The 15,575-nt window shown below is 35.4% G+C and overlaps 1 protein-coding gene across 50 annotated transcripts in view; it reads left to right on the forward strand.

Annotated features, from left to right (window-relative positions):
• The window catches only part of Rims1 (regulating synaptic membrane exocytosis 1), a 488,347-nt gene that overhangs the window by 338,207 nt on the left and 134,565 nt on the right, over positions 1-15,575 (forward strand). For 39 of the 50 annotated variants that reach the window (XM_028868035.2, XM_028868038.2, XM_028868036.2 and 36 more), the window contains 7 exons: positions 281-452; positions 565-718; positions 1,692-1,763; positions 6,684-6,840; positions 7,487-7,612; positions 9,338-9,400; positions 13,147-13,236. In XM_028868035.2, the coding sequence (XP_028723868.1) occupies positions 281-452; positions 565-718; positions 1,692-1,763; positions 6,684-6,840; positions 7,487-7,612; positions 9,338-9,400; positions 13,147-13,236 (834 nt within the window). Of the gene's footprint in view, positions 1-280; positions 453-564; positions 719-1,691; positions 1,764-6,683; positions 6,841-7,486; positions 7,613-9,337; positions 9,401-12,199; positions 12,275-12,570; positions 12,685-13,146; positions 13,237-15,575 lie in introns of all 50 variants that reach the window. The other 11 variants (XM_028868042.2, XM_028868024.2, XM_028868033.2 and 8 more) reach the window with 4 other exon arrangements.

A 15,575-nucleotide genomic window follows, 5' to 3' on the forward strand; every position in this document is an offset into this window, starting at 1 on the left:
GCAGCTCTGGTTAAACTCAGTGAGTTATAAAATAATGAGTCATGAATCTCAGAAAAGAACCTGCAGGGAGTTGATTGGGAGGATTTATAGGGAGTGGGATGAGATCAATGGGTGAAGGCAGATAGTAAGCAGAATCCCATATAGGTGTGTATAAAGTTATCAGAGAATAAGCTTAATAAGGGAGAAGGAAGGGGAAGACAGTAGAGATACTGATTGCAATTACACATGACTGTAGTACACGGCTCCACTTGCTCATTTAGGAAACATCTTTATTTTTCAGTGACAAGAGTAAAAGAAGGACAAAGACAGTGAAGAAAATTCTAGAACCAAAATGGAACCAAACATTTGTCTACTCACATGTCCATCGTAGGGATTTCCGAGAGCGAATGTTAGAAATTACCGTGTGGGATCAGCCGAGAGTGCAAGAGGAAGAGAGTGAATTTCTTGGAGAGGTGATGTATTTCCTGGAGAGTCAAGTTCGATGCTTATTGTGGCTTCTGACATACCTGTTGGCCATGGGTGCTTTCATGCTGTGTTTCACTTGAGAACTCACTGCCTTTTCAGATCCTCATAGAATTGGAAACGGCGCTTTTAGATGATGAGCCCCACTGGTATAAACTCCAGACACATGATCAGTCCTCACTACCTCTGCCTCAGCCGTCCCCGTTCATGCCAAGGCGGCATATCCATGGAGAGAGCTCCAGCAAAAAACTACAAAGTAGGTTAAAGTCACTTCAGTTAGTCGGCAGTAATTACGTTTCCGCTTCTGCTCACCATTGACACCGAAAAAGATACATTTTCAAGAGTTTTATTGTAGAAACACTGTTCATCTCTGTAAAAGAGATTTAGCTATACTATTTTCTGTATATCACAATAAAATAACATATGTGGTATAGAAGATTAAGAGATAAAGCTAAAAAAATCTCCCAGAGACTTCCCTTGTACAGTGTTTGATCACTGAGGGGCTAACTGATGAAATGATTTCTCTGTTTGGTAATGGGTTGCTATATATAATGTCGTAATAACTATCATTTTAGGTTATTTCAGTCTTATTGGCAAAGATATATTTTAAGTCATGGCATTGCAAGTTTATTACTATTCATGTGGTAATTTGGAAAATTCATTGTCTTTTTAATCATTTTTGAGTTATCAAGTAAAAGAAAAAGTTTCAACAGATTGGAAACTTGGAAGCATTGCTTTGGCAATCTGGATTCAAATTTTTGCTTTTTCATTGAATATAGTATGTCAGTATTTCTCTGATCGATAATTTCCTCAAAATTAATATTCATCAGTATCATGGCTAATGAACATATATTTTAAGAATGGGCTTGATGCTTTTTAAACATCCTGAAGTGTGCCAGATGGCAGCCAAGGTAGGTCTTTGAGCCTGGCCACTCAGCCTTACCCTTCTCCCTATAGGCAAATTGTATGTACTTCACTATACATTTTCCGTTCAGCATTTAAAATGAAGAAGGATGCAAGTCAAATTTTATTCTGAAAGAGCCCTTCAGTGTAATTTTGTATGGAGGAAATTCTGAAAAATACTGTTGTTGTTGTTGTTGTTTTAAACAAACACCTTTCGTGAAAAACCAGACCAGTGTTTACTTTGAATTATTCTTATTCAACTATGTCCTTTGCATGTTGTAAACCGAGTAGACACAGAGGTATCTGTTTGCCTTACTGTTGTGCAGGATCTCAGCGAATCAGTGATAGTGACATCTCAGATTATGAGGTTGATGATGGTATTGGAGTAGTGCCTCCAGGTGGGTGGCAAAGAGCATGGCTCTGCTTCACTGTCTGTGCTTCATTCCGCTGCCCGCTGCCCGGCTCCTTCCGGACTCTGAGCTGGAGGTCTTTAGTGCAGAAACATCAGTATTATGTTATTCCATGGTGACTTGAGTTTCAAATTCTTAACAATGTTTAAAACGGACTAACATCTCTGAATTCACATCTCTATTTACTTGATATCGTCAGGTTCTCCCTTAGAAGTATGCCTAAGTAGGTGAAACAAAAACAAAACAAAAAAAACACCATTTCATGATGCTCTGAGCATCAGTAGAAATGTAGATTTCATTTTGAAAGGATATTGTTAATTTTATTACATCCAATTCCATTCTCCTGTGTTTTATATTGTATTTCTATGATTTTCCTTCCCCCCATTTCTCAAAATACCATAGCCTTCCATGGAATATACTGAGAAAGGTGCATGGCAGGGTTTAAAATTGCATGTGGCATGGCTGTAGCTTTTAATGCTTCTGTGGTGTGCTCACTACTTACACCTATGTGTGTATATGTTTTGAAGTAAGACAATGCTCTAGAAAGAGTCAACCTTCCTTTGAAGTGTATGTCTTCTTGTCTTTGTATAAGTTGGCAAAATTTTTGTGACATGTGAAAGTTTAGGTTTACATTTTTCTATCTGAGCTGTCAGAAAAGTACTTAAAATGCAGGAACACTCACTTTCTTTGTGTGAGTCGTGTTTGATTCCCCTTATTTAACTAGTAAAGGGGAAATAAATGTTCAACTGAGAATGAAAAGAGACATTACAGAGTATATGAGTGTGACTAATTAAAGGTAGTTGATTACACCAATATTGGCATGTGTGCCCTTCGTTTATGCGATGTCTTCATTGGGGATGCACTTAGCTTAAGGAGGGCAGTTTTAGTAAAATTGATAGAATCAGCACTAGTGAGAGAGTTCATGATTTTTTTTTTTGGAAAGATGCATAGAACTTCATTCAGGATAAGATACACATATGGAGAATTTTCTACAATCACATATTTGTTATCTGTCATTCAAAGAAGGTACTTATGTATAAAAAACAGCAAATACTTGTTAAACAGTGCTATGGACTGGATTAGATTATGAATGATAGTTTTGTATAATAATGGGTAGCATTTTCTGTTTGTGATTCTTTTTAAAAGAACATAGTAATTATCCACATTCTTAAAAGAATCAGAATATAAAATTGAAAAATTTAATGAAATTGAATTACTAAAAATGATTATAAATTCAAATCTATTGCCATATTCAAATTGATAGGAATGAGATTATTACTGGCAAGAAAGTAGTCAAATAGTTATTGGGGTTGATCAGCCTTAACGTGATTACCAACTTGTGTAAATAGAATTTGCTACTATGGGTGTTTCTCATGTTGTATCCACCTTTTTCATTTCTTAAATGAGACAGTTGAGGATAAAAACGTTGATTCAAGTGGTGGGCTCTTCATTCTCGGTCTGAGATAAAAACATGCACATCAGTTCCTGAGGAGCCAGCATGGACTCTTGATTCACTACTCATGATTCTTGCTTGGACACCTTTTAGAAAACCCTGAATTAGAAATGTACCTTTATCCACTACTCAGATGTTTTATAGTTGTCCTAGTGTTTGATAGCACATATAATCTTTATTGTTGAAAACCAGTGCTTAAACTGTTGCTTCAAATTGCATTTCACAGTAATTTAAATAACCACACTGTAAATTAAATAACCACAACCTGAGAGATAAGAATTTATATAACCAATAAGTAATAGTTTGTTTCAGATCTTATTTTATTAACTAATGAACAGAATCATCAGTTTCCTAAAAAATCCCAGACGTCTACTTCCTTGGTCTGATATATAGATACAGGAACCATCAGAAGATACATAGGACACATATAATTTAGTAAAGACACGTATGTTATGCACTAGCATACATAATGGTTTTAAGTTGAGAAAAGATGAAGCACTAATAAAATGAAGATAAGTGACTATGAAGTGAGGGGATTAAGTTAATGAGCACCATGTGCTCCTGATACCTGAGGGTGACTATGAATTTGCTCGTGCATTTCTAACATCCTCTATGAAGACAGAATGAGGTGGCTGATTGCAGAGGGCCTGAGGAGGACTGAGAGCTTCATTCACAATGTTCTACAACAACCAAGGCTCATACTTCTTCATCCCTCATATGTTTAATAACTACCACAGTCATAGCCATTATAGTAATGAATCCGATGGTTGTCTAAACTAAGTAGTTTTAGCTGCTTAAGAAGAATGAAATCCATATGCAAACTGCTCTAATTGAAGAATGGCATCCTCCACTTTTGGAGCATCTCAGTAAGTTCAGGAAATGAGAATAAAATCTCTATTTTATAACTGAACAAATGAAAAAATTAAGACACAGGTTAACTGCCTCTTCCAACTTATGACTTAAGGCCATTTGTGTGCTGACAGTAATGATTAAAATCTATAAAACCAGCTTGGAGGTGGGGGCACATGCCTTTAATCCCAGCACTTGGATTTAATCCCAGCCAGGCGGATCTCTGTGAGTTCGAGGCCAGCCTGGTCTACAGAGCGAGTTCCAGGACAGGCACCAAAACTACACAGAGAAACCTGTCTCAAAGAAAAGAAAAAATAAAAAAATCTGTAAAACCAAGTAATCAAAAAATATAAATTACACAAGTATATATTTTATATTTATATGACAATACTCTAATTAAAATGAAACTAAATAATCATTAATATAGGTGATTGTTAATATAAATGGATATACAGATATAATTTAATATAAAGTAAGATTTTAAACATTTAGCTGTTGCAGCAAACACAGTACATAGAAGTGACTGATTCATTCACTAATTGTGTACATTACCTTCAGTATACTCTCTGTATAACTCACAGCTTGCTCATGACTCCTAAGAGAAATTTACTAAGAACACTCAACATCTACAAAGCTTTAGGATAATACTTGTTTTTTTCCAAAGTCTTTCTTGACAAAAAGCTCAATGTCTAAGATATATAATACAAGTAACTCAAGAAAAATTATGTGTTCTTAACATAATATCACTATTTGTTTTCATAATAATTATAAAGACCCAATTTACATACCTTGACCGTCACTGAGATCTTGAGATTTTCATACTTTTAATTCAGTATTGATGCCCCATAATTTTACCTAAATGATGACATTTAAAATTTAAATAATTTAAAACTTATGTTTACTTAATGTTAAAATTGTTCATTTTTAATATGTGAAATTTATTCAATATATGTTAATTTATTAATATTATAATTTATATAGTTGAACAACCAGTCTGTCTCCACAGAAAACACAGAATAATAATGTAATTACTATTGTTTGAAAAGGGACTAAAAATATACTTTTTTAAGTTATATCACTAAGGTCATAATATTTTCATTAGAGTGTCATTTCAGGCTGATCCAGGAAATGAGCTCTTTTGTCTGAATATTGTCGAATTGCTCTTTCTTAAAGATCTCCTCTGAGAGATGGTACAGTCAGAGCAGCCTAGCTGTGAGCTAATTATCAACTTGCTTTTACAAGTGTTGTATGATGACATGAGTTATTAAAGTATGTAAGAGCTACCAAATAAAACATGATTTCTGTTTTCTAGCTGAGTAATGTCTCCATGATTCATATAATTCTGATGTAGTTGTGAAGGAAAGTACCATGGCCTTTCACCACATACTGTTGTCTATTTTCCTAGCACTAGTGAAAATTAATGACCATCATAAAAACATAAAAAGCACCACTCAAACTGTAAGCTGTTATTATGGATTTTAGATTATTTTTTTATCTGAATCAAATCAGAAATGGCACACACCTTTTGTCCCAAGGCCATCACAATTGGTGTTTCTGTGCAGTGAGGTTAAAGATGATTCATGAGCACAATGGAAGGATAGTTTTAGATATCATGGATAGATTTGATGACATCGAAGTCTAATATTCTCTGCTTCACTATCATCACAAGCTCCACTCATACATTAAGTACCTTTGAAATTTGTATTTATAGCCTGCAAAAGTCACAAACAGTATCTGTAATAGTAGAAGTCAGCTACCCTTCTTTACTCATAAAAACAAATGTGGGATGTTTTCTTTTTCAATGAAAATGCTTAGAATGCTTCTGTAATGACTACATTTGTAATATGCCTAAGTGGTTTATCCTTTAGAACAATTTAGGGGTTGGAGTGATGACTAGGTCCGTAAAGTTTTCAGCACAAGCCCAAACAGTCAGGATGACATGTGCTTGCGAACATAATGCTAAGGAAGTGGGGACAGAGGATCGCCGGAGCTCACCGGCCAGCTAGCCAAACAGAATAGGTAGTATCCAGGGTCAGTGAGACACCTTTTCCCAGTAAGGTGAAACACAATAGAGGAAAATACTTCATGATGACCTCTGGTCATGTACACACCTACTCATCCATGAGCAGATGCATAAACACACACACGTGGGCACACATACACACACACCACACCACACAAAGGAAAGAATAATTAAAAGTTATTAAAATTGAAGAAACATCAGATTTCTAATCTTTGACTTGTATATGAATGATAGTTCTCTAGCCGCTTGCTTTATGTTGCTGAAAAGTCACTAATTTAGTCACTTTTTAAAATTAAAATTGTGCCCCAACTCATCCTAATGTCTGAGGCATAAGACTGTCATGTTACTGTTTAGTGGCTTCATGGTAGCTTTGAGCCTAACTGTCACGTGTTCTTCTGCATGTTTTAGCTTACACTTTCTGTATGTATATGTAAAGCTTTGGGAGATAAGACTAATAATACTGATTGCATGGCATTTAACATTAGAAGGTTGGTGGCTGCTTTGATATAATTTCATCCTTTCCGTGTTAATTTTTGCCATTAAAAAGTACTAACGAGGTGTTTCTCTTGTATACTCTTGTCAGTGGGTTATAGATCTAGTGCTAGAGAAAGTAAAGCAACAACATTAGCAGTGCCAGAGCAGCAAAGAACGACTCATCACCGCTCCCGCTCAGTGTCTCCTCATCGCGGCGATGATCAGGGAAGGCCGCGCTCACGTTTACCAAATGTGCCATTACAGAGGTAGGTTGGGAGTAGGCTTACTGTTCTTGATAGCACCGTCTTTTCTTATATTACAGTGTAGTTTACTGTAGGTCAACATTTGCAATGAAATGGTGATTTAGCCAATACAGTTACAGGTGTTTTGCCATTTGTTAGCAGAATCCCTGCTTATTGCACAAAGGTTCAAAAAGTTCAGCGCTGGAAGACAAAAAAAAAAAAAAAAAGCAAAGACTAAACAGCAGTTTTCTGAAAGGAAAGTATGTTTTAAAGGAGAATATATTTATATAGTATTATCTCTTTGAAGCACTTTAAGTGCTGAAAGGTCTCTCTCCCCCCCCTCCTCTCCCTTTCTCTTTCTCACTCCGTGTATGTGTGTGTGTTCTATTTCATCTGACTCTGAACATACTTCTGAAGCTGTAATAATACAGATGAAAATCGTGGTCCTTTTTTTTAAAATATAGATATAAAACCATGTTGGAAAAATGCAACATAAGCAAAAATAAGAATATATTCTCTTTGTTCATTGAGTAAACTTGGCTTGGGTGTGATGCCAACACCTTTATCCCAGGTCATATGTTAGCCAGTTATTGTAGCCTTCCTTATTTGTCTGTTGATAGTGTGGGAAAACTATAAACTTTGTCACATGAATTTCTGTGGAACGTTTTAGGAGCTTAGATGAAATTCATCCAACACGAAGGTCACGTTCTCCAACCAGACACCATGATGCCTCCCGAAGTCCAGTCGATCACAGATCCAGACATATGGAAAGTCAGTATTCATCAGAACAAGACAGGTACTTTCCTAAAGTATAATCTCAGTACTATAAAGTATAATCTCAATACTGCAATCTTTGTTCTGTTTTAATATATGCAAATATTGCAACATGGTATGTGAAAGAGTTAAATTACATCACTCAAAACTGAACTTCTCTCCAACAGTTTTGATATTCTTACACACGTGCAACTCTGGAAGATACTCAGTCAAGGTTTTATTAATATTCATGTTTTCCAGTCATGCTTATCTAATTGTGAAGCTTCATTGACTTAGATTCTGACCTAATAGAAGAAAGGCTACATGAACAATTTTAAAATATTTTTCTTTATGGGTAACATGTTTGGAATGTTGTTTATTGCTATTATAAAAAATTACATTGTTAGCCAGGCAGCAGTGGCGCTCACCTTTAATCCCAGCACTCGGGAGGCAGAGAACTCTGTGAGCCAGCCTGGTCTACAGAGCAAGATCCAGGACAGGCACCAAAACTACACAGAGAAACCCTGTCTCAAAAAATAAATTACATTGTTTATATAATTAAAATGATTTTGATAATGGTCATCTCAAAGGTTGTTTCTACTGCAGACTCTGAAAACTTCAATAATGTCTTGTTATATACCACACTTTTTTAAATCAAGTGTCTTCTCATGAATGTCTGTGAAATACAAAATATGGAGATAGATTATTATATGAATGTGTACATTATTAATTCTTCATTTATTAATGAACTGTTATCTTGTGGAAGTTATTTGTAGGAATCTATTTAATGAACATGTTTTTCTTCGTGCCCACAGACATTCTCATCAAAGTAACCACATGGATGTACTGGATTAGCCTAGGTAGTGCAGGATCTGGGTTAAATTTGAATAAGACTCACCTTGTTGAATGTTCTCTTCTGGTTTTTCAAAGTGAAGGAAAGCTCAGGGAGAGGTAGAGAAAGGACAGTGGTGTTTAATGACAGATGTGATGGACTCAAGGACACACAGCCCAAGCTGAGCATCTTAAGTTACTATGGGAAGTGCTGCTGTGGCCCTCACGTGTGAATCACATTGGATACTGGGGGACAGAATTGGTCTAAGGAATAGGATTTCATATTGCTCACTTGAATGAGTGAGTCCTGCATTGCCAACATTCACCTGGGTCCCTGTGAATAGTAGTGAGGTTACAATAAGCGAGAGGCTCCCTGGCCAAGACAATCAGTATAATTAACGTAATTTACTATAGAAAAAAAAAATACTTATTTTAGAAAAAATCCTAGTTAAGAAAAACATAATATGATCCTGCATTCTCAGTGGCTTCTAATGACTAGGAAATGATCATGTTGTTAAGTTGCTAAAAACGAAATAAAACCATTTATTTTCCATTAATATCTGAAAGGTCAAACTTAGGCATTTTAGTTACTGAAATGACTGTACTTGGAAATGTGTTCCTATATTTTTGCAGGGAATGATTGTTCTTCCTACCTTTTTATGTTTTATAAAACGGTTTTGAGTCACTAAGGAGTCAGTCAGCAACAGTTAGGACTTCAGCCATAATGTGTGTACTCTATTGTTTGAATTTTTTAATGCTGTCATGTTTATTTATTTATTTATTTATTTTTTGTTTAACCTCTCAAGCAAATATGCTAGTGCAGACAATCTGGTTTCTTCCCTTTTCATGTTTTCATTGGCATACCATTGGCACAACCCATGTCATCTAATGCCTCATGATTTATCTGTTTCACCCACCACCCATCCTGTCTGTGCAGTGAGCTTCTCATGCTGCCCAGAGCAAAACGAGGACGAAGTGCAGAATGCCTACACACGACCAGGTAAATACAGGGCTTTGGTAACGGTGACTGTGTGTGATGACTCGCTTTCCATTCTGCTATTCCGTCTCTCCCTTGGTAGTATGAATACTACACGTAGAATCCCCCCAACTATTCAAAAGTTGCATTATTTCATATGGAGATGAGGCAAATCTTTCAAAAGCATTTTTAATTCAATCAGAGCAGACCGTTTCGACATCAGTACGTTCAAAAATTCAGACTGGTGAGATTGATTTTGCACCCATAACTCCCAGGAACCAGTTTCTACAATTCAGATTGTAAATGCCTCTTGTGCACTCACCCTCTTCGCAGGTGGACTTAGACACCTGTCTAGTCACAAAAAGTTCTGATCTTCCGTGCATGGCAGGTTTACTGTTGTTAGGATTGTGGTTTCGTTGCTTTTGCCTTTCAAATGTTTCCTTTTGGAATCTGCTATTATTTATGTTTTGTTGTTCTGTCTGTTTTTATTTAAATGTTTTCAGTTTGTTTTTAGTGGCTTAGTTTCAGGTTCCTTAATGCCCCTGCCTCTACCAGTATAAATGCTGCATGATAAACTTCCTCATGAGGACAAACAGCAGTGCCATACCTCTTAGAGGAAAGAGGACATTATTCTCCCCTGCTTAAAACATGATGCAGTATGTTAGGCTTGTAATTTGAATTTAAAAATCTGATAAAAATCACTTTTTAAGGATTGCCAGTTGATTCTAGGGAGCTAATCACTGCTGTCAGTTTGCAGGCAGCAGAATGTCTGGAAGTAGTAAATTAGTGAAAAGTGCACAGGCTCTCCCAAGTGTGAAACAACTAGGAGAGACGTGCAAACGCCACACCCAGAATACAGAAAGAAGTTTAGGATTCACCGTGTCCCTACTGGACATGCGGTTCTGATCAAATATGTGATCATGACTGGGCCAGTGAGAATTTTTTTTTAAATTTACTCATCTAAAATTATCCAGCTGCTTATTGCTATTGAGTTCATTTTGTAGGGCCACTTGAAAAATGAGGAAATGTTAGTTCTATGTATCAACTGATGGAAAAATAGAAAATTATAAATGTTTTTAAATTACCTTAAATTATTTATTATGCTAAAAGTTCAGGCTTGTTAGCTGCTCATCCAAGCAAATGTTTCTAAATAACAATGAATTGTTTATAAGTTCTGTAAGTTTTCTCCTATTTCTGTCTATGTGACTGCAACTATTAAGAAAGGAAAAAGAATGCATACATACTTTCTTATCCATGGATGTATCTAATTTGTGCCTCGGATGCACACCAGTAGTCTAAATAAAAGAGGCATCTCTTCATTTCTTAATCTTTTACATTTCAAGGTGAAGTATCAGGGCTTTTAAAAATATGTCATGCCTCTAGTTGCATCATTTAATATGATCTCACCCTTAATACAAATGTTTCACAAATTATTCCAAATTCCTTATATCTTTATTGTTTAACAGTATCAACTCTCTGTTTTTATAGATTGTAATAAAGGTAATTTTCATATGTATATTTGTGAAAATTGATAAATGTAAATCTAAGGCTGATCAAGCCTATTGACTGATACCTCCACAGATGTAGGAATGCTAGCATTTCCAGCTGAATGTACAGATGTGCAGCAAGTGTTACACTGACATCTCTACCATCTCTAAATACCATTTTTATAATGGTAGTGTTGGTTCCAGTAAAACTTCTGACTGCATTTTTTTATTGCAACTGCATTATAATATTTATTTTGTTTATTCTAGAATTTTCAAAAGTTTCCCTTTCTTCTACCGCTTAATTCTTATTGCTAAATGTCTAAGGGTAGAGAAAAGATGAGTTCAAATATATGTACATGCATGTATATTTAATATCTCCTGTATTTTGCACACATGCATTTATAAAAACATTTTATCTATATTTGTATAAAGGTATACACATACATAAGCTCATATCTGTAGGGATATATAATATAGTTGACTTCATATTAATTTTAGAAATTTTTTAAAACTATAACTTTCTATGGCCAAATTGTTAAGTAACACTTTCAAAATAAAACATACTAAATTTACTGTAATCTTATCTCACAGAATTTAACAGCTTATTCTCTGAAGTATTGAACTAATTATAGATTGTGAGCTAAGTAGAGATTGAAAACTGTGAATTAAATCCCTACTGTGAATTTTTTTTCAAAAAATGAAGTATTAAAAAACTGTGTCATATTAAGCAATTTACAACAAACTGTCATAAATTATATTATGCAGAAGTTCTCAGGTGGCATCGTATGCAGGAAATGCTGTACCTGCCTTAGAATGTCCCAGGCACTTCATAAATATTATCCATTTAATTCTCACAGCACCTTGCTTAAGTGATGATATTTCTCCCATTTTGTTTCTATAGAAATTTAGAGTCTTGACCTAAATTTTCCAGATTTCAGTCAGTATGGTGCAAAGCCAAGATGTTTATACAGTAAATTTTGTGCTGTTTTCCTTTTTGTTTCTGACTTCATGTAAATCCCTATTAGAAAAGTGCTTAAAAAAATTAACTTTTGAAACAATTCCTTTGCAAATTTTTTATAGAAGTACAAACCAGTCAGATATTTCCCAAAGTAAGATGATTAAATTATAACTTAAAGTAATATGAAATAACCTGTGACTTCATAGTTTATTAATTCTGATCCTTCCTTGAAATAATTCTTGTGACTTCTCTAAGAAAACTAGCAAAACCCCTTGTACCTAGTTTATTTGGGCCTATTACTTCCTTCATGTTGTAGTGAAATTTATTTCATATATATTTTTGTTTGTCTTTCTGCGTGTTTGTGTTGCCATGTTCCAGACATCTTGTTAGGCACTCTAAAACATTACCACCCAAGATGCCCTTGTTACAAAACGACTATCGTTGGATCAACAGGTAAGAGCCATAGCAATGAGCTCTGCTTGAACTAACCCCCAACCCAGCCAACGAAAATACAAAAGTTACATCCTCATGTGTCATTTACCTTATGCTTTGAATTAATTGTCTGGGAAGCTGTCTCTCATTAAAGCTGTCTAAAAACTGATTTAATTATAAAAATACATTCTAGAATAATCATCTGAATGAAACACAATACAGAAGTCAGAATTCTGCTTATTTTCATTTTGCTTGTTGATTGCCGTTGTGGTGATTAATTTCGTTTTGTTTTACCTGTGTGGCTTTGATTTCTGAAGCACAATCCTGCCTGCACGTACTAAGACCAGATCGGTGACTAGACAGGACATTCCCTTTCAGCCTGATTGTTGTAACTCAAGAGTGCTGAGATTGACTGATGAGTTACCTGTTAGGTAAGAGCATCAGGAAGTGAAGTCCCCCACTTCCCTTGTCTAGTGCCGTGAACCTAAAGAGTGGAGCCGGACAGTTGTTTCTCCTCTGATGTCCTTCATTTTGTTTTGGTGTGGCATCTGTCCTTGGTAATGAAGTTTTAGGCATTTTATTTTAAATGCTTCCTGTATCCAGTTTTTTTTTTTTCATAAGTAGGTGTGATTTAGTGTCATATTTCAGTCTGAGATTCTTTTCTTTTTTAAAAAAAAATTATGCAGCGCAATTTAAGCATAATATTTGTTTACTTTCTAAACAAAAGTCTCCACTGTCACCCTGTGGCTCTCTCACACCCTTATGAACTGAATCCCGGTGATTCGACATTCTGTGTAATGAGAACATTATTTTATGCTTTCCTCTCTAACGTGGTCTTCCTTTCTTTCCTTTGTCTTTCTCTTCTCCCACTGGATGTAATGCACTGGCACTAGTGAGCTACAGCCCTCCCTTGCCAGGGCTAAGAGTGCTAGTACCAACTGCTTGAGACCAGACACTAGTTTGCATTCACCAGAACGAGAAAGGTATAAAATAAAGACTTTCTGAATTTTCTTGTCATTTGTACAGTGACTTTACTTTTGAACCGCTCTGTTTTGTTTCATGTGAGTCCCACAGATTTATCCACTCATGCCCACATTCTTGCTGTCCGCATTTCCTTCCCTTAGTGTGCATCTGTGTAGGGATATGTGTATGTGGACATGTACGAAGCGCACATACGCATATTTCTATGAAAGTTGTTGCAAATGGTTTGATGGATCTTGTAAATGCTTCTGGCTGCCGCTTCTCCTTTTGTTTCTGTTCAGTTGTCTTGTTTCTGTGACTCAAGGAGCCTTTGGTATGCTGATAAGGCCATAGGTTAGTGAGTTATATGAAGGGTGACTATTGCTCTCCTATTAGTTGTCCTGATAAATAATACTTGTGGATCTCACAGTAATCTTTCATAAAGTCAAAATAGTCTTTTGAGATAAACTCTTATCTTTAGCACTTTTAAATTAACCCACTTTTTAGATAAATTGTGTTAAATTATATTTTGTAAAAAAAAAATCAACAATTTTCCTGAGACCTTTCAAAAATAAATACATATAACATGTATACACATAGATCATTTTTGTTGAAGCTTTTATGGGATTGATTAATAAGTACTAATTTTGATCTAGACACAGTCAATAATACTATATCATATTATCTTCTAATTGTAAGCAAATGAAACAGTTGTTCCCTTATTATGAAGCTTTATATTCCTGTAAACTTAGTTGTAACTGATAGTCTTAGTTATAATCACTGTCCTTTTTAAGTTAGATGTCTTTCACAGGAAATTTATAGATGACTTCTTCAAACTCTAAAGAAAAACATCGGGTTGTACTAACATAGCTCTTGCCAGGCATTGTTTAAGCTTTCTTATTACTAATCTTTATAGCCTATGAGATGTTTATTTATTGGAATTAAATAGTAGATCTTCAGAAGATTATACTACAAACCTGTTTTGCAATATTAATAGTTATAACATTTATAATAGGAAAACTGAAATGCCGCAGTTAGGGTTTCTATTGCTAGGACAAAACACCATGATCAAAAAGCAAGTTCGGGAAGAAAGAGTTTTCTTGGCTTACACTTCCACATTATTGCTAACCATAGAAGGAAATCAGGCAGAACTGAAACAGGGCAGGATCCTGGAGGCAGGTGCTGATGCAGAGGCCATGGAGGGGAGCTGCTTACTGGCTTCCTTCCCCTGGCTTGCTCAGCCTGCTTTCTTATTGAACCCAGAACAACAGCCCAGGGATGGCACCAACACAATTGGTGCCTATTGATCACTAATTGAGAACATGCCTTACAGCTAGATCTCATGAAGGCATTTCCTCATCTGAGGCTCCTTCCTCTGATGACTCTAGCTTGTGTCCAGTTGAGACACAGAGCCAGCCAGTACATGAAATTATATTAGTTTATATTGCATCCCTTGCATTTGTTTTAGCACTTTTAGTGGAAACAACTATAGACTATTCCAAAAATGTAGCTGAAAGTATTACTGTTTTATTTTGTCATATATTATCCTACCCCAAAATAATTACAAAGACGCCATCAATAGATTTTAACGGGTTTTATATCATTATTCCTTTTTCATTTATGATAAATATTAAATGATTAGATTAGTGGAACTTTCTGACTGTAACGGTGCCCTGAAAATTTTAATGCTTAGATGAGTACTCCCTGATAAAATATACAGTTGAAGCCATGTATGTGTTTTTAAATTTCTCTGTAGACATATTAAAAAATCAAAACAAAGCCCAACCTAGCACTAGACAGCATTACGACATGTCAGTATTAGCTGTGAGGGAGATGGTGTATATTTCCCTTTGCATGGTTAGTCATGAATATTTTATTTATAATACACCGTAATTTGGACTTGTCCCATTCTTCTGGTTTACTTTATTGAACAGCATAAGTCTCACATAGGTGCCCTTGAGGCCCTGAAGCCACAGAGTTCACAAATCTGTGTTTCCATTAATTTAAATCTCTCAAATAATACTCTTAAAGAGGGCCAGTCTATATACAAGAAGGCTAATCATAATTATTGCACAGGTTGTTGTGAACTCTGAGTGCAGTACTCACCTTTAGTATAAGACAAAACAAAAGTGAATTGAAAACCTATGCTCCTGTATGTTGAAGAAAAAGAAAGTTTCCATAAAAACATCTGCAGAGGGTAGAATGATCATTGCTTCTCAATTTGATAAGGTCACTTGGCTGCTAAGAAAATAAGCAAGGGTTCGTTGTTGTTGTTTGAAAGGAAAAGAGAAATGCTAAAAAACTGTAGGTGAATGTTGTTTTAAAGACAGGATCCTTTTGTGATACATCTGTGAACCATTCT

This window comes from Peromyscus leucopus, chromosome 16_21, assembly GCF_004664715.2.
Source record: "Peromyscus leucopus breed LL Stock chromosome 16_21, UCI_PerLeu_2.1, whole genome shotgun sequence".
NCBI lineage: Eukaryota > Metazoa > Chordata > Mammalia > Rodentia > Cricetidae > Peromyscus > Peromyscus leucopus.